The 23872-nt window shown below is 46.2% G+C and overlaps 1 protein-coding gene across 11 annotated transcripts in view; it reads left to right on the top strand.

Annotated features, from left to right (window-relative positions):
• LOC149127806 (centromere protein U-like) overlaps positions 1-23872 on the top strand; it is a 35120-nt gene that overhangs the window by 3493 nt on the left and 7755 nt on the right. For 3 of the 11 annotated variants that reach the window (XR_016229033.1, XM_089325678.1, XM_089325680.1), the window contains exons 3-8: positions 538-649; positions 4802-4907; positions 6996-7056; positions 7461-7712; positions 12629-12698; positions 18271-18379. Coding sequence is in view for 8 of the 11 variants with exons in the window: in XM_089325678.1 (XP_089181804.1) it covers positions 538-649; positions 4802-4907; positions 6996-7056; positions 7461-7712; positions 12629-12698; positions 18271-18379 (710 nt within the window). In the remaining 3 variants the exon portion in view is untranslated. Of the gene's footprint in view, positions 1-537; positions 650-4801; positions 4908-6995; positions 7057-7460; positions 7713-12628; positions 12699-12830; positions 13287-18270; positions 18380-23467; positions 23517-23872 lie in introns of those variants that run through there. The other 8 variants (XR_016229034.1, XR_016229035.1, XM_089325681.1 and 5 more) reach the window with 6 other exon arrangements.

Below are 23872 nucleotides of genomic sequence, written 5' to 3'. Positions count from 1 at the left end.
ACTGTCAGCCCCTGTGCTCCCAGAGCTGTGCACATCCAGGTGGCAGGCATGTTTCTGGGGAGACGGCCCACCATTCTCTTTAGGGATCTAGGCAAGCTAGGGCCTGGGGGCCCGAACCAGCCTACTACCTCTTTGTACACAAGCCTGGGAACAAAGAATGATTTTTAAATAGCCAAAATAAACTAAAAAGGATATGCTGTGTGCTATGAAGATGGTGTGAAATGCAGAGGTCTGCATCTCTGAGTAGATTGTGTGGGAAGCCGGCCCTGCGCATTGCTGGCTGCGCTGTCCCTGCGGGCTTTCCCTCTGCAGTGGAAACCTTGTGACCTGCAAAGCCTGAAATGCTCTCTGGTGCTTTGTAGAAAAGATTTGCCAGGCCGGCCTTAGAATTTCAGAGGCCTCTGTCTCCTGGAAAACAGCAGAGTGGCTAGCTTCTCTAGGCGGCAGCAGGAGCAGGAATGTCCTTGCTAAGTCTAGCAGCTTGCGGCTGGTGTGCGTTAGCACCAGTTCAGTGACTTTGGTTTTCTTCACTTCCAGAAAGCTGGTCAGAAGCACAAGCCTGCTGATGTGTTTGAGTTTCCTGATAACTCCGAAATCTCAAGCAATGGCAGTGAAAGTAAGAAAGACGATGAACCTTACGAGACTTTTGGTTAGTATTTCAAAACTTTTTTTTTTTTAGTTATTTACTTCAAAGAGTTACACAGAGAGGAGCAGAGGCAGAGAGAGAGGGAGGTCTTCCGCCCGCTGGTTCACTCCGTATTTGTCCGCCACGGTTAGAGCTGTGCCAATCTGAAGCCAGGAGCTTCTTCCGGGTCTCCCACACAGGTGCAGGGAGCAGAGGAGTTTGGCCGTCTTCTGCTTTCCCAGGCCACAGCAGAGAGCTGGATCAGAAGTGGAGCAGCCAGGACTAGAACCGGAGCTCACATGGGATGCCAGTGCTGCAGGCAATGGCTTTACCCGCTACACCATAGCACCTACCCCCGGTGATTTATTTTCACTTAGCATGGTGTTTCCAAGGTTCATCCGTATGGTAGCATGCATCTGGCTGTTCCTAAACATTTTTATTCCTCGGTATTCTATTGTGTGGGTGTACCACATGTTGTAATCCATTCATAAGTTGGCATAAATTTACATGGTCTTCACTTAGGGACCATAATGCGTGATTGTTGTATGAACATTCATGAGCAAGTTTTTGTGTTGACATCTGTTTTCAGTTCTCTTGGGCATGTACCTCAGAGTGGAATTGCTGAGTACTTTGGTATTTGAGACAGAGAGAAAGGTCTTCCTTTCCTTTGGTTTACCCCCTAAATGGCCGCTATGGCTGGTGCGCTACGCCGTTCTGAAGCAAGGAGCCAGGTCTTCATCCTGGTCTCCCATGCAGGTGCAGGGCCCAAGGATTGTGCCATCCTCCACTGCCTTCCCGGGCCACAGCAGAGAGCTGCACTGGAAGAGGAGCAGCCGGGACAGAATCCGGCACCCCAACCGGGACTAGAACCCGGGGTGCCAGCACCGCAGGCGGAGGATTAGCCTAGTGAGCTGCGGCACCGGCCTTAAGCACTGTTTTATAAAGCATCTGTACCACTTTATTTTTCCACAGCAAGCTCTGAGGGTCCTAATTTCTTCACATCTTCTTCCAAAGTTGTTAAATAATTTTTTTCTAGTTATTCTAGTAATTATGTGGTGGTTTTATGTGTATATATGGAAAAATGCAGCATAAAATTTATAATTTTAACTATTTTAAGTGTAATTTTGTAACATTCACGTTGTGTTTTTTTAGTTGCTGTTTTTTATTTAGAGTTTTTTTCCCCATAAAACTTTCATTTAAGGAATACAAACTTAACGCATTTCATAAATACAATTTTAGGAATGTAGTGATTCTTCCCACTGTACCTACCCTCCCACCCACACTTCCAGCTCTTTTCCTCCTTCCTCTCCTATTCCCATTCTTATTTTTTACTAAGATCTATTTGCAGTTAACTTTATAACACATACGGTGAACTCTATACTACGTAAAGAGTTCAACAAATTGTATGAATTGGACTGCTTTAACACCTGTTATAAGAGGTATCATAGAATATTTGCCCTTTTGTAGCCAGTTTATTTGATGTAATGTCTTTAAGGTTCATCCCTCCTGTAACATGTCAGCATTTCCTTTTTATAGCTGAATAATATTCCATCCTATGTATGTACCACATTTATCCATTTGTCTGTTGATGGATGTTGGTTTGCTTCCACCTGTTGACTGTTGTGAATAATGCTGTAATTTACATGGTTGTACAATTTCTCTCTTCTGGAACCTGCTTTCACTTCTTTAGGAACATAGCCAGAAGTGGAGTGGCTGGTTGATACAGGAGTGCTGTGTTTGTATTCAGAACATGCTGTGCTGTCTTGTGCAGTGACTGCAGCATTTCAAATTCCCACCAGCAGTGCACAGGGTCCCAACTGCTGCTCATCCTCACCTACACTTACTTTGTTTTTTATACTAAGAGATACAACCTAATAGCTTAATGTGGTTTTGATTTGCATTTCCTAAATGACTAGTAGTTATTAGACATCTTCTTAATGTTCCTATTGGTCAGTTGAACATGCTTTTTGAAGAACTGTCTATTCAAACTCTGCCTGTTTATAATTGGGTTTTATTAAGTTGTAAACATTCAGTTGGAATGGTTCCACTTGGAGATTTGGGATCTGTCTGTTGTTTTGTTGTTATTCACAGCAGCAGGGTAAATAAAACCTTTCCTGGTGAAGAGAGTAGAGAGTCCATTGCTAGTTTCACTCTTGTGCAGGTGATCAGTAACGGTGCCTGTGCCAGCCCTGGGGCTCAGGCACTGTCAGCTTCCTGGGAGTCAGAGGCTGCAGGCTCACTGCTGTCCCCCTGGGCCAAGTGCTCCCTGCCACGGGGGCGGGGACTGGCGCTCTGCCTGTGACTCCGCTAAGCACCTGCGTCTCCGCTGCTGTCCGAGTCACTGTCACTGCACCACAGGCTCATCGTGCTCGTCAGAGTCGGCATCGTCCTCTAGATCGGCATCGCAGCCAGATCATCTGCTTGTCCCAGGAGGCCTGGGCTCTCCTGCTCGCCACTGCCACTCTTGTCACTCGCCTCGTCCCTGTCACCCCTCTCCTGTTCACTCTCGCTGCCCGAGCATGCGTCTTCACTGCCGCTGCCCTTCTCACCCTCATCTGTCAGGGAGCAGAGAGGTGCAAGTCACAGTTCCTGTCCCGCTCCTGGGGCCCCAGCGCTGGCCTGACCTGCCTGACCTGAGCCCCCAGCCTCGTTCTCTTCTGCCTCCATCTCTCCTCTTTCCCCTCCTCGGGTTCCTGGTTTTCCGCCTGGGCTTTGCATGCCTGCTGGAAGCAGCAGAACTGGAGGGGGCGGGGGAAGGCAAGTGCTGTATTAGGCTCTGTCCTTCCCCTCACCTACCATTCTCCCGTGGCCGGCGGAGCCTTGCTACCTGGGCTTCCAGCTCCCTCTTAGTCACACCCCGTGTTTGAGGACCACAGGCAGGGCCTTGGTGCCTGACTGCACTCCAGCCTTGCAGCACTTCCCGAGTCAGACCCTGGAGTGGGCGTGAGATGGGGGCGTGGAGGAATGTTTCCCTCCTCAGTGAGGACGCAAGTCGGACGAGGTTCCCTTTCCGTGTGTGGCCCAGCACAGACCAGAATAAACACATATTGAAGAAGGGAGACAATCTCAAGGGATTGGGGGAGGGGTGGGGAAGATGGTCAGTTTGTCTTGCCCCATGCTATGTCTGTCTACATATTTGTACACATACACACATATCTTCAGAAGGTAGTGGGAAACAAAAGATTAACTTGGTACAAAAAATTGAAATATGTACATAATTTTTTAAAAGATTTTATCTATTTGAAAGTCAGGGTTACACAGAGGAGAGGCACAGAGAGAGGTCTTCCATCTGGTGGTTCACTCCTCAGATGGCTGTGACGGACAGAGCTGCACCGATCTGAAGCCAGGAGCCAGGAGCCAGGAGCTTCTTCTGGGTCTCTCACACAGGTGCAGGGGCCCAAGGACTTGGGCCATCTTCCAGTGCTTTCCCAGGCCATAGCACAGAGCTGGTCGAAAGTGGAGCAGCCGGGTCTTGAACCGGCGCCCATAAGGGATGCCGGTGTGTCAGGCCAGGACATTAACCCGCTGTGCAACAGTGCTGTCCCCTGTACATATTTTATAAATTTTTTTCTGTGAGCTTTCTGAATATTCTGCTTATGCATAGATTTTTTTTTTTTTGCTCCAAAATAAACATTTTTATCCTCCCCCCCAAGAAATAACTTGTGCAATTGACAGTTCATTATTTAAGCACCTGTATGTCTGGAAAATTTTGCTTGCATTTGCACTGGTGTGCTAAAATTTGAGCCTGAAGAAATAGTAGCTTGAGTCTTACCAGGACCCCCTCCCCCTGCAGCACTTCTGGCCACCTCACTGCCCTGCCAAGTTCATTACCACCATAAGCCCAGCCTAGTGCACCGAGGTCTCCTGTACTCCCCTTTCCTGGGCAGCCAGAGCATCCTCCCTCCTCCAAGCATCTCCTTTCTATGCCTTTCTACCAGGACCAGTTCTTTGGTCATCTTCTTCATTCGAGGTGACTTTTTATGCCATTCAAAGGCTCTAGCAACCCAGAGTGAAAGAGAGGAAGGGGAGTGATATGGAAAAGCATTTGGGAGTGGCCTGTAGGACTGATTTTGGTTTTGTTAACCATTTAAACACAGACGGTGTAGTACTCCAGTATCAGGGAATGGACACTGCCCACATAGACCACTGAAGTTGTACATTTTTGGTCTTATATAGATCCTCCCCTACACAGCACTGCTATATATGCTGATGAAGAAGAACTCTCCCAACACTGTGGGTCATCTGTCCCTTCAACTCCTCCAGGAAAAGCAACGAAAGAAAGGTAGGGTTACGTCAAGCCATTGTTGGTTCACGCTCTGAGATTTCTGGGAAGTTCTTCAAGTTAGAAGCTAATAAAACCCAAGTTTTGACATTTATTTTGAGAGTGTGAACATTAAAAACTAATTTCTCTATAATTGGCCTTACCTATAATAATTTTTGTAATTAACATAATTGACACCTGAATGACCCAGAATACCTGCCTGTAGTGGTCTTGTTTGTTTTCTTCTGCTGTAGTAATAGGAATACTTCTCCCCCTTCTAGTAATAGAATGGTTTTAGCTGGACACATGGCTGTCAGAATTCTAAACATACTGTCTCCGTGCTGTTGCAGCTGAGATGTGTGTGTGTGATTAGATTCTAGCTAAAATGGAGTCTCACTTCTGAAAGTCTCTTTGTGGGGAGGATTGTGCTCTTCTGTTTTCCATCCTTCTTCCTCCTAGTTAGAATGGGATGTGGTGGTGAAGACCGAGCAACCATGTTGGGCCGTGAGGCAGTGTACTGAGAGAGCAATGGATACAAGGCACCTGGGTCTCCTGATAACGGGACTACTACACCAGCCCTAAATTATTCTGGAGTTTGGCCAAGAAGGAAAGACAAGTGTCTTATCTGAGCCATTTTGGGAATATATTTTTTACAATGTGCAGCCATCCTAATTCTCTCTCGTAAACTTGGTAAAGAGAGTTTTATCCTTATCCTAAGAGCAGTTGGAGGGTTTTAAGTAGGGGATGACATGGTAGGATCTACATTTAAAAATTACCAGCCTCGCTGCTGTCTGGCAAGTGGATTTGAGAGAGACAAGAATGGCATAGGGAGCCCAGTTTGGATGCTGTAGACTCAGGTCATCACGGTAGAGGTGGAGAGAAGTGGATGCACTTGAGAAGTAGGAGGCAAATGAGCAAGACTTAGTGATGTGCTGACTTCGCAGCACGGGACGAGTTGCTACCGGAGGTAACTCCTGAATTCCTTGCCTGCTTGAATGGATTGATGATGGTGCCATTTACTAAGATACGGGCTGCTGGGACATGGAGTTGTGTGGGCAGATCATCAGTTTGACGTGGAGATGTCAGAGACCCTGTGTATTTGAGTCTGGAACTCAGAGCACAGGGCTGAGCTGGAGTTAGACGTTCTTTGCACGTGGATGGTATGAAGCTAACCTGAGAGGAGGCAAGGGCCTGGGACTAACCCATAAGAGGCCATGGCATCTACTGCCTGAGTAGAGAAGGAAGTTGTAGAGGAGAGAGGGGGAAAGTGGCTGGAAAAGAGAGAGGAGAACCAGGGCAGTGTTTATTCACAGAATTGTGTGTGTGTGAGTGAGGTGGGGGGAGGGAAATGGGAGAGAGGAGGGAGGGAGAGAAATTAAGTAAGGAGGGTCAAATGCAGCTGAGAAGCACGTGAGGCGAGGCCTGAGCGTTCTTTGCATTTAACCAGAGACTGTTCTCGGTAACCTTGGTTTTGGTGTCATGTCAAGTCCCAACAAGAGACATCATTTGGGTAAGTAATGCAGGTAAACAGAAAAGGAAGTTGGGGCAGCAGGGACGCACCCACTACAGAGAGACCAACAGCATTTCTCAGAAACCAGGTATGAAACCCAGGTCCTCAGGTGTGGAATTTGGGCATAGTCATCACTAGCCTAAACGCCCACCTGAGGCCTCAGTTTTAAAGTGAGTGCATTTGTGGTTGATGTTACGTGTTTGATGGATTGTATTGAATGAAAAGATGAAAATTCTCACCTTCCATCAGAAGTCAGGGTTACTTTTAGGGCGAAAGAGGAGATTCCCTGTTTGATCACCAGAGTTGAATCTAGTGGATTAGCTTTTGGTACAGAGGACGGCCCTGGTAATCTGGAGGAAGGCGCAGTTCTCAGACATGACCAAACTGCAGCAGCCCTGGAGCGCTGCCGTCTGCCCGCCTGGGACAAACCAATGTGGGTGGGTCTGGGAGGCGGCCAATGAATCTAGGAAGGCGACCGGCCTGCCCGTGACAAACTGGCTAGCCCCAGAGTAAACTGAGCGGTGCTCGTGTCGGGGGAGCAGCTCGTAGAACCGTGTGCGAATGTGTGCAAGATACTGATGGCTTGTTCTTTCCTACAGCTTGAGCACTTCTGCAAGTGAAGCAAGTGAAAGCGCGTCTGTAAAACTGAGAGCCACAAAGGTACGTGCGCCTGTTCTTCAGACTCCGACAGGCATTTCACACTCCAGTTGACTGTGGAGAGTGTTCTGTGGCGGCAGTTTTCATAAAGCGCTATGTTCCAGAGGATGTTTTTGGGCTAAAAGTGAGTTTTTAAAACCTGAAGTGCTTTTCGTTAAGGCACGGTGCAGACGCCTCTGCCAGTTTTCAGAGCGGTGGCGCGCCGTGTTGGGGCTGGGGCCTCAGCGGCAGAGGGGATGGTGGGGAGTGTTGACGTGGAGCTCTGGCTTGTAGATTTCCTGTTCTGTCCACTGCTCAGCTGCCATCTCCCTGGGCTATAGAAGCTCGCTCCGCAGCGTGGCGCCATTGCCGCCAGGAGGGTGAGTGGTCGTGTTTTCCAGACCCGTGACGCTGTTTGCTTCTCGCAGCCAGGAAGAAGATGTAAGCCCCTTAGCGATGGCTCTGACAGCTCGGGAGAAAGTGAGATACGAAGAAAAGTTCAGTCACCAGAGAGAATCGGTGCGCGACGGTGTGACGCTGTTCCGGCCGGGGCGCCGTCGGGGCTTCCCGAGAGACGGCCGCGGTCAGAGAGGCCCGAGGCGGGAGGCGGCCGTGGCAGCGGTGCACCTGCGGACGGAGGGACCCCGGCCATGGTGAGGTCGCCCCGCGGGAAAGGAAAGGTTTACTGGAAAATGGTGTATTTTCTTTACTTCCTTCTGTTCTTTCAAACGATGAATGTTACATTCTTCTGTTGATAAACATGTTTTAGGAACTCTAGAAGAGAACATCAAACTCCCCTCTGCTTCTGCAGCCCCAAACTAGCCTCGGGGATCCTCAGCCCTACGGCTGGGCATTTCTCACCCTCGGTGGGCTCCCGCACTGGTCATGAAGTACCCCACAGTGCCTTTCTAACAGACACAAACAGGGGCCGCCAATGTGGCACAGCAGGTCAAAGCCCCAATCTGCAGCCCGGGCATCCCATATGGACGCCAGCTCAGGTCCCGGCTGCACCACTTCCGAGCCCGCTCCCTGCTGTTGTGCCTGGGAAAGCAGCAGCAGAAGATGGCCCAGCTGTTGGACCCTGCACAGACATGGGAGGAAGCTCCTGGCTCAGCTCTGGCCCTTGCAGCCATCTGGGGAGTGAACTGGTGGGTGGAAGACATCTCCGCCTCCCTACCTCTGTCTATAACACTTTCAAATAAAGAAATATTTTTTAAAACATGCGAAACATTCTGTCCACGGATATGCCACAGTTGAATTACTTGTATTAATGAATAGCTGTACTTAGACAGTTTTTAAGTGCCTTCATGAAGTCCTTTGTAGCTAAATCTTGGTGTGCACCCCTGATCCTTTCCTTAGAAAAAATTCTGATAAAATTTCTCAGAATTTGTTCTAAGATTCTTGACATAGTTTGGTCAAGTTGTTAATATGTCACTGTACTCACTTGGTTTAATATTTTGAATAAATAATTCTCGTCATGTTTGAAAAAATGTTACAGAATAGTAAAATGTTCCTCCTACCCCATTTTCCACTTTCCACCTTCCCACTCACTAAATGTACACATAGGTAATTAGTTTCTTACATATTCTTCCAGAATTTCCTTCTGCATGTACGAGGAAATATCAATATGTTTTCTTATTTCTTTTTCATTTATTTCAAAGAGTTACAGAGAGACAAGCAGAATGGGGGCGGGGTGATCTTCATCCACTGGTTCACTCCCCAGAAAGAGAGAGAGAGAGGTCTTCCATCCTTCCATCCACTGGTTCACTCCCCAGATTGGCTGCAACTGCCATGGCTAGGCCAGGCTGAAACTGGGGTTAGCAGTTTCATCCAGGTCTCCCATGTGGGAGGCAGGGGCCCAAGAACTTGGGCCATCTTCCACTGCTTTTCCCAGGCCATCAACAGGCAGTTGGATCAGAAGTAGAACAGCTGGGACAGGAACTGGCACCCATGTGGGATGCCAGCATTGTAGGTGGCAGCTTTGCCTGCTGTGTCACGACATAGGCCCCTGCGTTATGCATGTTCTGCCTCTTACTTACTAGGTCTGTCTCGGTGAACATCCCTGTGACTTGAATTTGCAGTTGTCAGGCATGGTGTTCTGAAAGTCAGCTGACGTCAAGTTGGCTGATGGTGAAGTTAAGATGCTGTGGGTCCTTCCTGCTTTGGTTGTTTGGAGGGTTTTTTCATTTTCTTTTTTGATGAGGGGCGTCATAGTCTACTTGATCTGTCAGATACATAGATTTTTTTTTAACATCATAACGTTATGAATTTTCTCTAGTTCTTGGAAGTTTTGTGTCATGAACTTGAAGCTTTGTTTTCCCCTAAAGCTTTTTATCATTATATATTATTTTAAATTAATCATTTATGGGATACATGTGATGTTTTGATATATATATATTGTGAATGATTAGCTCAAGGTAATATATCCATCCACCTGTACACTTACCCTTTCTTGTACTGAAACATTTGAAATTTCTCATAGCTATTTTTGAGATATACATTGTTATTTGCTGCAGTCATTAGGCTGTGTGATCTCAAAAACTTATTTCTCTTTTCTCTCTGAAGCTTTGTACCTTTTTTTTTTTTTTAAATATTTATTTATTTGAAAGGCAGAGTTAGAGAAAGGGAGAAATAGGGAGACAGGGGGATCTTCCATCTACTGATTCACTCCTCAAATGGCCACAACAGCTAGGGTTGGATCAGGCCAAAGCCTGGAGCCAGGAGCTTCATCCAGGTCACCCACATGGGTGCAGGGGTCCAAGTAGTAAGGATATCTTCTGCTGCTTTCCCAGGCACATCAGCAGGGAGCTGGATCAGAAGTGGAGCAGCCAGGACTCGAACTGGTGCCCTTGTGGGATGCATTATACTGGCCCTGCTTTGTACCCTTTAATGAGTACTTCCCTACTCCCACCACTCTCCAGCCTCTGGAAACCACCATTCCACTCTATATAAAGCTGTTTCTAATTGTGTGTTTAAGTATGTGTCTTTCTGATGAATTGCTTCTAGTATTATTATGAAATCTTGAAAATCTCTGTTGTGAGATCTTAATATAGCTACAAGAGCCTTCTTAAGCTTACTTTGCATGGTAAACTTTTTTTAAAATTCATTAATTTTCAATTTGTCTTTGTCTTTAAATTTAAAAAGGACTTCAGGCAGCAAGTCCTTATCCTGGTTTGATGTTCTCTGTCTTTGGATTGGATTGTTTGTTCATTTGCTTGTAATGTAATTATTGAAATGGTTTGGTTTAAGTCAACTATTTTGCTGTTTATTTTCCATCTGTACCTCCTGTCCCTCCAATTCTCTAAAAATCCATTTTTATATAATTTTAAATATTATATTCAACTCAATCTTAGTATTTTCCATTTCTTGTTTTTCTGTCCTTCTATTGCTAATTTTTGATTAATTGAATATTCTTCAATATTCTGCTTTATTTTCTCTATTAGCTTATGAGCCATGCTTTTTTTTTTTTTTTTTTTTTTTGTTAGCAGTCACTTCTAGATTAAAAATGTGCATCCTCAGGACCGGTGCTGTGGTGTAGCAGGTAAAGCCGCCACCTGCAGTGCCAGCATCCCATATAGCTGCCAGTTTGAATCTGGGCTGCTCCACTTCCCATCTGGCTCTCTGCTATGGCCTGGAAAAGCAGTAGAAGGTGGCTTAAGTCCTTGGGCCCCTGCATCCACATGGGAGATCTGGAAGAAGCTCCTGGCTCCAGATCGGTGCAGTTCTGTTCATTGCGGCCATCTAAGAAGTGAACCAGCAGATGGAAGACTCTCTCTCTTTCTCTCTCTCTCTCTCCCTCCCTCTCCCTCCCTCTCCCCTATTCCTTCCTTCCCTCCCTCCCTCCCTCCCTCCCTCTGCCTTCTGTAACTCTGCCTTTCAAATAAATAAATAAATCTTTTTTTTAAATTTATTTATTTGACAGAGTTAGAGAGAGAGAGAAAGGTCTTCCTTCCGTTGGTTCACTCCCCAAATGGCCCCTACGGCCGGAGCTACGCCGATCCAAAGCCAGGAGCCAGGTGCTTCCTCCTGGTCTCCCATGCAGGTACAGGGACCCAAGCACCTGGGCCATCCTCCACTGCCTTCCCGGGCCACAACAGAGAGCCGGACTGGAAGAGGAGTAACTGGGACTAGAACCTGGAGCCCATATGGGATGCTGGTGCTGCAGGCGGAGGATTAACCAAGTGAGCCACGGTGCCAGCCCCAATAAGTAAATCTTAAAAAAAATAAAAAAATGCATCCTCGGAAGTAGGCACTTGGGTTAGCAGTTATGATGCCCATGTACCACCTGGGAGTACCTGGGCTTGATTGCCATCTCCTGACTCCAGCTTACTGCCAGTGCAGTACCTGGAAGGCAGCAGGTGATGGCTCCAGTGATCCGTCCTTTCCAAAGGCCCCAGCTGTTGCAGGCCTTTGGAAAGCGAACCAGCAGATGGGGGTTCTCTTGCAGGTTCTTAAAAAAATATTACGTGTGTGTGTGTGTGTGTGTGTGTGTACCCATATACACACATCCTTAAATTAGCAATCTATTTGGAATCAGTGTGTTACTTTGTCATCCTTGTATATCCTACTTCATAGCTGACAATTTCTTCCCACTATATAATGTAATTACATAACAGTATAATTTCATTTATTCATCCCCCATCCTCTGTACTATTTTTGTCATATTTTACTTGTAGATGGTAAATCTGACCTCACAATATTCATTTTTTTAAAGATTTATTTATTTGAGTGAGAGGCAGAGTTTCAGATTTACAGAGACAGAAAAATCTTCCATCTACTCGTTCACTCTCCAAATAGCCACAACAGGCAGAGTTGATGAGCTGATGAGGAGCTAGGAGCTTCTTCTGGGTCTCCCATGTGGGTGTAGGCGCCCAAGCACTTGGGCCATCTTCCACGGCTTTCCCAGGCAATAGCAGAGAGCTGGATCAGAAGAGGAGCAGCCGGGACTAGAACTAGCGCCCATATGGGATGCTGGCACTGCAGGCGCCGGCCCCACCTGAGGGGTTTTCATCTACAGGACTGACCATACAGTTCCTCCCCTCCCCTTACCACAACTTACGTGGCGACCACCCACAGCGGCCCCTACCCCCTTCTGCGCTCAGGACGCTGCACCAGCTTCAGTTAGCTGGCCCTTCGTTTCTTGTGGGGATCCTGTGTGGGAATGCCCACTGTGTTATGGCAACAGTTCAGTGAGGCTTCTCTCTTGTTCTTCTGTCTTACGTGTCAACTTTATTTGTAGTTCAACCAAAGAACCTAGAGGGGTGGAAGGGAGGCTTTTCCCCTATAAGAGCTTTAAGAACTGTTACTTCCTTATAGCTGGAAAGAGAAATGTGACCTGATTCTGCACGTTGTAATCTTACACAGTGGAAGTTCCACTTTCTCCCTTGCAATGATTGTTAAAAGTCCACTCAAAGTCTTGTGAAAATTCAATTTTTTGGTAATGTTTTCTTAAACTAATTTAGATAATTGATATAAGTAATTTAGAACTAAGGAATTATAGTTAAAATACTGATTGTGTTTGCTAAGTCATCTTAAGGCTTATGTTTTAAGAATGAATACTTCTTAAAGAAAAACATGTGCTTTATAATTTTTATAGGAAACTCAGAAAAAGAAGACTATGTCTCGTGGCAAAAGGAAAAAAACAAGCAATGAAGCTGGAGATTCAGGTACAGGATGGTGTTTTATTTCTTTATGGTTTATTTACTTATTCAGAGCCACCTCCCTTCTGCTGATTCCCTTGCCCCAAATGCTTACAACAGCTAGGGCTGGGCAAGACTGAAGTCAGGAACTCGTTCCAGGTCTCCCACGTGTGTGCCAGGGACCCAGCTAGCGGAGCCAGGACCTGCTGCCTCCCAGGGTGCACATCAGTGGGAAGGCGGAACTGGGAGGGGACTTGGGACTGGAACGCAGGCCCTTGAGTATGGGGTGTGGGTCTCTCAGCAAATAAACCAACTGCCAAATGTCTGCCCCAGAATATGCATGATACTTTGTCACTTAGTCAAAGATGTAATGGAAAAAAGTGCTGATTGGTGAAAACAGTAAATTGTTACTGCTACTTTGAAAAATGAGGCATGTGTGACTTTGAGGTAACTATTTTTAATGTTTTGTCGTGAAAATTTTCAACATACAACAAACTGAATTTTACTGTGTATATTCACCTACTATCTGGATCTCACAGTTAACACTTGAGTTGTTACTTTGTCCATTAATCCATTTAATTCTTTAATGCATTTCAAAATAAATTTGACATTAGTACATTTCTTTTGAATTATTTCAATGTATACATCATTAGCCAGAGTTCTATGCTTGTTTACCATTTTTTCTTTTTCTTTTTTTTTTTAAAGATTTATTTGGGGCCAGCACTTTGGTGTAGTAAGTTAAGCCTCCACCTATGGCACCGGCATCCCATATGGGCACTGGTTCGTGTCCTGGCTGCTGCTCTTCTGGTCCAGCTCTCTGCTATGGCCTGGGGAAGCAGTAGAAGATGGGCCAAGCGCTTGGGCCCCTGCCACCCATGTAGACACCAGGATGAATCTCCTGGCTTTGGATCAGCCAAGCTTCAGCCATTGCAGCCATTCAGGGAGTGAACCAGCTGATAAGATTCTCTCTCTCTGGATCTCTGTGTGTGTGTGTGTGTGTCTCTCTCTCTCTCTCTCTCTCTCTCTGTTTCTCCCTCTCTGTAACTCTGCCTCTCAAATAAATAAGTAAATCTTAAAAGATTTTGAGAGGCAGAGTTACAGATTGAGAGAGAAAAAGACATCCTCTATCTGTTAGTTCAGTGTCCAAATGGCTACAATGGTCAGTGCTGGGACAGGCTGAAGCCAGGAGCTAGGAGATTCATCCTGGTGTCCCACATGGATGGCAGGGACCCAAGCACTTGGCCACCCTCCATGGCTTTCCTATCACATTAGCAGGGAGCTGGGTAGGAAGTTGGACCATCAGGGACTCTAACTGGTGCTTATATGCAGCAGACTTAACCTGCTGTACCACAACACTGCCCTCCTAGTTCTTTTCTGTTCATGTAAAATCTGCAAACAGTGAAATGCCTAGATCTTGGGTATATAATAGCTGAATTTTGGGAAATGCAAACACTTGTGTAACTCAAACCACTATTAACATAACGATGCTTCCCATTCCTCCCGAAATTTCCCTGTTCCCTTTGATGCCTGTCCCCTCTTCACATTCCCAGAGACAGGGACTTTGGCGATCTTGTTTTCTACCATAGATTAGCTTTGCCTGGTGTGGGATTTTGCATGGATGGACTCCCACAGCATGTGCTCTGCTGTGGGTCCGCCTTGGTGTTGTGTGTGATGTCTGTTGTGTGTGGCATTGCACTGCACCGCTGCACCACAGCCCCGCCGGCGCTCACGGATGGATGCTGACTGGATTCCAGGTTTTGGCCCTCATGAATAAAGCTGCCGTGAACCTTCTCTCACACATTTCCTTGTTAACACGTGTTTTGGTTTCTCTTGGGAAAATATAAAGAGTAGAGCTGCTGAGTCCTAGGGTAGTATATGTTTAATTTTACAAGAAACGACCAAATGTTAAAAACCATATGCCCAAAGTGATTGTGTGATTTTACACACCCACTAGAAGCTAAGGTGTAGATTTTTTTTTGGACAGGCAGAGTTAGAGAAAGGTCTTCCTTCCATTGGTCACCCCGAAATGGCCCTATGACAGGCGCACTGCGCCAATCTGAAGCCAGGAGCCAGGTGCTTCCTCCTGGTCTCTCATGCGGGTGCAGGGCCCAAGCACTTGGGCCATCCTCCACTGCACTCCCGGGCAACAGCAGAGAGCTGGACTGGAAGAGGAGCAAATAGAACAGAATCTGGCGCCCTGACCAGAACTAGAACCCAGAGTACCAGTGCCGCAGGCGGAGGATTAGCCTAGTGAGCCGAGGCGCCGGCCTGCAGTGTAGAATTTACTAAGAATAGAATGAGCAACTTCACGGGAAATAAATTTAAAATAGATGCAAAGGAGACACGTCTCCACTCCATCCCTGACTGTAGCATATAAACCTGTAGAAAAGAAGGCTGACAAAACTAGCTCTTCAAGATCACAACCAGGATAATCCTACAACCACCAGGGAAATACAGTCACTAGAGAAAAACATTCCTGTGGAGACAAAGCAAGAAGCAGTTAAGGCCTAGTTCCAGGCAATTTTCCGGGTGAGCCTAACAGCCACTTAAGGAACCCTCCACTCTAAGCCTGCGACAGTGACGTGGAAGGAGAGAAGGGAAGGTGCCCCGTGCATCTCTGCAAACGGGCTGAATGTAGGACGAGATGGGGAAGGGCTGTGGCCATGTCCCCACACGGGAAGACCAGCTGATGCCCTCTGTCTCCCATCCACTCGACAGTCATTTCAAGTGGAGAGAAGACTTCATTTGTGGGAGGTATGATCTGACAACTTTTAGAGAAAGTACAGGAGTGTATGACTCTGAATTCTTACAGAAGACACAAAAAGGTTAGCTGTGAAGGAAATGAGTAAGTTTAACTGATCAAATCAAGGACTTGTGCTCATCCAGAGACCATGAAGAAAGGCACAGGGTGAGACTCAAACAGCAGTAGCACATGGGGGTGATGCACACACTGCCAGCCTGGTAGAAGGAATGGGCAGGTGGCATTACGGATTTTTACCGGAGAAGAAACAGTGAAAGAAAGGTTCAAAGACAGTCCATTATGAGTGACAGAAATGTCAGCTTCAGTTATGATGAGACCCTTCTGCACCTACAGTAGCAGGATTCGTGCACAGAGACAAGACACCAAGGCTTTTAGTAGGAAGTAGTCTTTTTATTATTTATGCCAGCATAAGGCCCAGGTGGGATTTTTATCTAAAAGCCTAAGCCCAGAACAAAGAGGGCTGTTTCCTTAGATATGGCTTTAGCCTCTTTGTCTCCCTCACTTGGTTCCATGCCTACATTGGATTGGATATTGTGATGTTACATGGCAGCCACAGGAATTGATGCAGTACTGGGCGTGTATACATTTTTCCTCCCACGCACATACTGAGCCGTAGCTGTCTGCAAGGGTCAACAGCATTGCTGTGTACTAGCAAGCAGGACCTGAAGTGGTCCATAGAGGCAGGTCGGGACTGCAGCGGAAGCATTCACAGGCAGGCAGGTAGCAGCCACACTTCATTCCCAGGACAGATGCTTCCCTTTTCCTTTTTCTGACCTTGGGAAGGCTCTGCCACAACTTTAATCCTTTTAGCAACAAGTTTAATTAAAAGACAAAGTCCTCTGCCCCACGGCTGCATTGGCAGATAGTTAATTCTTCAGGGAATGAGGTTATGGGCGGTGAGAATCCTTACCCACTGCAGGTAGAAAGCTATGGTAACAATTTTGAAAACCATTTTGGCAACTTCGGTAATGTTGAAAATACACGAAGTCAGAAAACTGGCTGGTGCCTGTGATATATTTCCTAAAGAAATTCCTTGTGAAACGTATTTATGAGTGTTCGTAGCATTATTTTTTGTGCTGTTAAAATCCTGATAGCAGTGCTGGTGCCACGGCTCAGTAGGCTAATCCTTCACCTAGCGGCGCTGGCACACCGGGTTCTAGTCCCGGTCGGGGCGCCGGATTCTGTCCCGGTTGCCCCTCTTCCAGGCCAGCTCTCTGCTGTGGCCCGGGAGTGCAGTGGAGGATGGCCCGAGTGCTTGGGCCCTGCACCCCATGGGAGACCAGGAGAAGCACCTGGCTCCTGCCTTCAGATAGGCATGGTTTCCAGCTGCAGCGCAAACCAACGGCAAAGGAAGAGCTTTCCCTCTCTCTCTCTCTCTCACTGTCCACTCTGCCTGTTTAAAAAAAAAAAAAAAAATCCTGAAAGCAATCAGTCATTGTAGAATTGATAGGTAAATTGTGATATACTTTTGCAATGAAATAGAAAATTAAAACTTTTGCTGGCATAAATATAAAAAAGTCAAAAATGTAAACTGAACTCTTGTTTAGGAATATGTATGTGCCTGTAGCATAAAATCATGAGGACTAATACAGTGATAAACAGACTACTGAATAGTGGTAACCTGCAGGTTGGCAGGGAGATGCGTGCAGGTGGGGGCCCACTGGCTGCTTCCCATGTTAATGTTCTCTTTCTCTAGCTGCTCAGTGATCTCAAGGTTGTGCACCTCCATATTTCACAGGCAAGTGTTCTCGTGTATAGAATATAACTCATAATTCTGGTGCAAAGATAAAAATGTTAAATAAGTAAAGACAGATTGGATATAATGGTTCTTCATAATTTTTGTTAATCTGTTCCTTAGAGCTTAAGGAAGATTTTATTTGGAGTAATAAGATCTTGAGATACTGTGTTTTGTTTAAAAAAATATATAGTACCTTTTGGAGGTTTCAAGATGGCAGAATTGGGAGGGAGCTTCCTGGTCTAGTCTAGGGAAAGATAGTTTAAAATAAAAAAAGATGAGAGATGACAATCTCAGGGAAGAGTTAGGGAGAAAACAGCAGAGGAAACTCCATGCAAATTAGAGGGACACAGTTGTCCTACATGGAGGTGTGGAGGTGACAACTCAGGGCCCCAGTACTCAAACAGTATTTTTCACTTTGTGTTTCTATGTGGGTGCAAACTGTTGAAATCTTTACTTAATATATGCTAAACTGATACTCTGTATATAAAGAGAATTGAAAATGAATCTTGATGTAAATGGAAGGGGAGATGGAGCGGGAAAGGGGAGGGTTGCGGGTGGGAGGGAAGTTATGGGGGGGAGCCATTGTAATCCATAAGCTGTACTTTGGAAATTATATTCATTAAATAAAATAAATAAATAAATAAATAAAAGCTCAAACTAGAACTGTAGGTCTTCAGAATTCTACTACAGAATATTACTGTAGCATTTTAAAACCATGCACTGAGTAATCATGTATTCTGCAAGTGGCCAGTTAACGGAGGGATTAAAGTTCACAAAATACTGTCCTTGCCGACAAGGACTTTATCGGGAGTGGTGTTGGACAGCTACGCACAAGATAAAGGGCAGCAGAGCTTTTGGTTGCTTCAGCAGAAATGGGAGAACCAAAGAGACGGCAGGAAGAGAGTGAGCATACAGACGGGGTTTGTGAGGGAAGCAGTGGGCAGGAAGCAGTGAGGATGGCGCCTCCCATAGGATTCTTCAGCCGGAGCTGCCTTTACCCGATGGGAGGCACTGTTTTTGTTTCAAGCTTTCAGAACTCTGTCTCTAGAGCCAAATACGAACAATCAGCATGTTCAAGTTGACTTGTCTTGATATTCTAGGTATTTCTGACAGCGTGCATATTTGGTGTCTAGAAGGAAAAAAGAAGAGTGACCTCATGGAGTTGGATATTGTTTTGTCTGCATGTGAGAAAGCAATCCGGGAGCATAAGTAAGTCTTGATGTTCTAGTGCATACACGACTGATTCCCCTTCAGGTACGACTGTTGCTTAGTGGGCTTTTGTATGTCTTCTCATTATTCTTACATCTTAGATACTTTTGTTATGATTTTCCTTAATCCTGTGAGTCACTAGCAGTATGTTTTTATATGTCCAAATATGTGGCTTTTTAATTTGTATTTTTGTATGAACTCTACCTTAACTGTCGTCGTCAAAGATCCTGATGGTCTGGTGATACTGACTTGAAATGTTGAGGCTTTCTTTATGGCCTAGCACGTAATCCGTGCGGAATCTCTGAATACTAGATCTGGGGAGTTTAATTATTGCATCTGGATGGAACCAGTAATTACTCAGTTTTTCCTGGTATTTGTGCTGTATATATTTAGAGACCATTTTATTAGGAACATCATGCTTTAAATTGCTCTGCCTTATAAATGAGACATTTATCATCAAGTAATGGTGACCTCCATTGCTAGAAATGCTTTTTTGTCTTACTATCTATTTTAGCTGATACTGATATGCATCACTAGCTTTCTTTTGCTAGCATTTGCCAGACGTGACATGCGTATCACAGGCGTACCTAAGACAGATCGCAGGTTTGCTTCCAGACCACTGCAGTAAAGCAAATGCCACAATAGAGTCACGAATTTTTGGTTTCCCAGCACATTTGGAAGTTACATTTATACCATACTGTAGGCTTTTAGGCATATAATAGCTTTGTGTCTAAAATATATATGTATAACTTAATTAAAAATATTGTATTGCTGAAAACCGGTAATGAGCTCTCTCAGTGAGTCATGCTGTTTTTGCTGGTGGAGGGATCTGGCCCCGAGGTTGACAGCTGCTGACTGATCAGGGTGGTAGATGCTGAGTGGCTTTGACAATTTCTTCAAATAAGGCAAAAACGGAGTTTGCTGCACTGGTCGACTCTTCTTTCCCTGAAAGCGCTCTCTGGGGCATGAGATGCTGGTGGGCAGCACTTTGATCAGTCCTGACATTCTCTCTGCTTTCCCAGCGATGTCCATGCACGGTCTCAGTCTCCTGTTGTCACGTCAGCCGCGTCACAGCCTCTTGAGCAGGTGCGGGGGCCATCGGGAGAAGCCCCTTTTCTGTTCACCCCGAGCGGCAGCTCCTGTCTGCCAGGTTTGGCCATGAGAGCGCAGCCGTTGGGTCGCGTCTTCAGGCTCCGCTTGCAAGTCTCTGCTCTTGCTGCTTCCCTCACATCCGCGGTTACTTTCTCTACCAGTCCTGACCCCCGTCACTTGTCCGGAAGTCCGGAAGGAGGGAAGCCACGTCTTTCAGGTCCTGTTGTTGTTGATAGTTCTGACCTTCTTGCAGGGATCGCGAAAGTTCTTGGTGGCATCTAGAACTGTGAATCCTTCCCAGGCCGGAGGGTGGGGGCCTGAAGCCAGGCTTCATCGTTTGGGCAGTGGGCAGTCCCTTTCCAAGCGGCTTGTTGGGGAGGTGCAGGCACCACACGGACCCTGGTAGGGCGTCTGGGGGGCGTGCAGAAAGGCACATGGTTCAGCATATTGTCTCAGCAGGTGCGGGGGCTTTCCCCGCAGCAAGCAGCCCACGAGGCTCCAGGTGAACGCTCTGTGCCGTTTCATCGGGGTGGCCTCGGTGGCCTGACAGCTTCTGACTATCCTTTGTTTTTCCTGACTTAGAAGTGGGAAGGTCTGCTAATGTATTTCTTAGATGCATGCATGCATGCAGCCATTTATCCCATTTGTTGTTTGTTGCACTGTTTTGGTTTTTATATCTACTATTTCTGCTTGGTTCTTTTTTGTGCCTTCAGTTCGCGTCGTTCCTGATTAGCATCCTGGGAATACTGTCTAAAATCCATTTGATGGAATCAGCTCTCCTAGGGGTTTTCCTCTGGGAGCAGTTGTGCTGCTCTGGCATTGCTTCTGTGGCCTTGGAGCTTGTCAGGAGACAGGAGTGCCAGGGATGGAGGCGGCAGGGCCGGGGAGCGGGAAGCCCAGTCGCTTGGCCGTCACCCCAGGCCCCGCAGAGAGCAGTGCCAGGAGGGTAGGTCACTCCCTGGGAAAGGTGAGGAAACAGCTGCCCAAGGTCAGTCTCCCCACTATTCCCCAGGCCTCACAGGCCCGGGGCTGCCTTTAGTCCTGAGGACCAGGAGACAGGGTCGAATCCCTGCCAGTGACAGGTGTCTGGGAGGCCGTGTGTGTGGGGACGGTGGGGAAGACACAGGAGCCGGCCCTCAACAGCCAGCCACAGCCTCAGCTCTCACCTTCCCCCTTTCAGAATCCCTCCCCTTGGGGTTCACAGCCTTGTCTGGTTCTGTGGCGGTTCCCCTCTGGGGTTCACCCGCATTGATGTGGCGTGGGGCGGGTCTGTCACACTAGAACTCAGCAGTGTCACTGTGAGGAGAGCCTGTTTTTTTCTTCTCTGCTCTATAATCCAGAGCCAGTTTGCTGTTAAAACTGGTTCTCTTAATGCACCAACACTGGCTTTTGTTATCCTTTTCTCATTCATAAATCACCTAAAGACTTACTATAGACTTGGGATATTTTAGGGAAACTGGCCTTGTTAATTTACCTTTTAGTATATTTTAAATTTTTATTTATTTGTTTGAGGGATAGAGGGAGCATCTATCTGCTGGTTCACTCCGCAAATGCCTACAATGGCTGGGGCTGGGGCTGGGCCTGGGCCGGGCCGAAGTCAGGAGGAAGGAACTCAATCCAGGTCTCCCACCTGATGGCAGGAGCCAAGTTACCTGAGCCACCAGCACTGCTTCCCAGGGTCTGAATTAGCAGGAAGCTAGAATCGGGAATGAGGGCCAGTTATCCAACCTAGGAGCTCTGATATGGGATGTGGATGTCTCAATCATTGGGCTAAAGAAATGCCTACCCTTGGGGCCGGCGCCATGGCACAGTAGGTTAATTTTCCGCCTGCAGCACCGGCATCCCATTTGGGCACTGGTTCGAGTCCTGGTTGCCCCTCTTCCAGTCCAGCTCTCTGCTGTGGCCTGGGAAAGCAGTGGAGGATGGCCCAGGTCCTTGGGTCCCTGCACCCTCATGGGAGACCCAGAAGAAGCTCCTGGTTCCTGGCTTCAGATCAGTGCAGTTCCAGCCATTGTGGCCATTGGGGAGTGAACCAACGGGAAGGAAGACCTGTTTCTTTCTCCTTCTCACTGCCTGTAACTCTACGTCTCAAATAAATAAAAACAGTCTTGAAAATAATAAATAAATGCCTACCCTTAGCATATTAAGTTCTTGGGAAGTGACTTAGGAAAGGGACAGATTGGAAAATCCAGGACCTAAAATGCTTGAAAATCTGAAACTGAGCACCAACATGAAGCCACAGTGGAACATTCCACACCTGACCTCATGTGACAGACTGCAGTCAGAACACATACTTAAAATGTCGCATAAAATTATCTTTAAGCCATGTGTTTCAGGTGTATATGAAATATAAATGAATTTTCATGTTTAGACTTGAGTCCCAGCCCCAAGAAGTCTCATTATGTATATGCACATACTCCAAAATCCAAAACAATTGCAATACAAAATGCTTCTGGTCCCCAGCAGTTTGGATAAAGAATACTTCACTTGCATTTTTCACAGACTTTTAAAATTACAAAACAACGTTGTTTTTTGTTGCATCAAACAATTCCTGTGAAATCACTGATCCATTGTGTTTTTGCAACCTCTAGGTTCTCAGCCACGTGGAGCACTTCCCACTTTCCAAATAAACACCTGTTTGGGGGTCTGCTATTTGTAATACACGTGACAAGCCTGAACAATTTTTTTTTGCTTGTCAACAGACTCGCTCGTTGTAAGCAGTATGTCAGTGTGTATAAGCAAGGAAGTATGTCATGAAATGCAGACATCGCACATTCTTAGGATACTCCATAACTAGGTCTGGAAGAAGTGGCCAGGTTTTTTAAGGCACTAAACTTGAAAGAGCTGTGTCTGAGCATCCTGTGTAGACTGTCACCTTGTGGCTGATAGAATCCATCAGTTTATCATCATTAGAATGAGCCGCAGCAGAGAGGCCTGGCCCGTTTTTCTTATTAAAAAAAAATTTTTTTTTTTGACAGGCAGAGTGGACAGAGATAGAGAGAGAAAGGTCTTCCTTTTCTGTTGGTTCATCCCCAAATGGCTGCTGTGGCCGGCGCACCGCGCTGATCCGATGGTAGGAGCCAGGTGCTTCCCCTGGTCTCCCATGTGGGTGCAGGGCCCAAGCACTTGGGCCATCCTCCACTGCACTCCCTGGCCACAGCACAGAGCTGGCCTGGAAGAGGGGCAACCGGGACAGAATCCAGTGCCCCGACCGGGACTAGAACCCAGTGTGCCAGCGCCACAGGTGGAGGATTAGCCTATTGAGTCATAGTGCTGGCCAAAAAATTTTTTTTCACATCTGAAAATTTGGTATCTATATTAAATTAGAAATTCTTCTTCACAAGATAGGATGTATAATTTGTACCTGTGATAACAGGATGTCATAAAACTTGCCATCTTAAGCATTTGTAAGTGCACAGGTCGGCAGTGTGAAGTAGATTGTCACTGTTGTGGACCCCGCTCTAGACACTGTTCATCTGGTCAAGCCCAAACCTGTGTCCATTAAACTATCCCCTTCTCACCAGCCCCTAGCAAGCACTCTTCTACTTTGTTCTGCAGACTTGACTACTCTGTGTAACTCATAAGTGGGATCATACATTTGAGGGTACTTAAAAACAAAATGGAATTAAAAGATAGTTATTTGGTGCACAAAATTTTGAAACCCATGCATAGTTTTGCCCTAAAATCCATTTTCCACAAACCTTCTGAAGACCCCTCATATGCGTCCCTTTGTAATTAGCTTATTTCACGCATATGTCCTCAGGGTTAATCCACGTGGTGGCCATGTTTTCAGAATTTCCTTTTTAAGGCAAATAGAAGCTTTAAACGGATGCAGCTCCATTTGTCTGTTCTTGCTTTTGTTATCTGTGTGTTGATGTGACATGCAATCCCTATTTTTTCCCCTTAGGATGTTACTGTTTTAGTCTTTAATGCATTCTGAGTGCATTTTGAAGTATGCATAGTGTAAGGTAAGGGCCAGCTTCACTTATTTTACAGGTGGACCTGCAGATTTTCTAACACCCCTTGCTGAAGAGCCTGCCTTCCCCATTATGTAGTGCTGGCACCACACTGATGATCAGAAGCCCCCAGTGTACGTGAAAGTTTGTTTCTGGATTTGCTATGCAGTCTTATTGGTCTGTGTTTCTGTCTGTATTCCAGTGCCATCCTGTTTTGACTACTGTAGCTTTGTAATATGTTTCTAAATCAGAAAGTATGAGGCCTGCAGCTTTCTTAAGATTGTTTTGGCTTTCTGGAGTCTTTTGATAGTCACATGAATTTTAGGATTTTTTTCTAGTGCTGCAAAAGATGTCACTGGACTTTTGATAGGAGGTGCAGCGAATCTGTGTATTAAGTTTTCTAGTCAATAAGCATGGAATGTCCTTCCAGTTATTTGTGTCTCTT

This window comes from Oryctolagus cuniculus, chromosome 2, assembly GCF_051225735.1.
Source record: "Oryctolagus cuniculus isolate XC-2025 breed Fujian yellow rabbit chromosome 2, ASM5122573v1, whole genome shotgun sequence".
Classification (NCBI taxonomy): domain Eukaryota; kingdom Metazoa; phylum Chordata; class Mammalia; order Lagomorpha; family Leporidae; genus Oryctolagus; species Oryctolagus cuniculus.
This window is presented reverse-complemented; position numbering and strand designations above follow the sequence as displayed.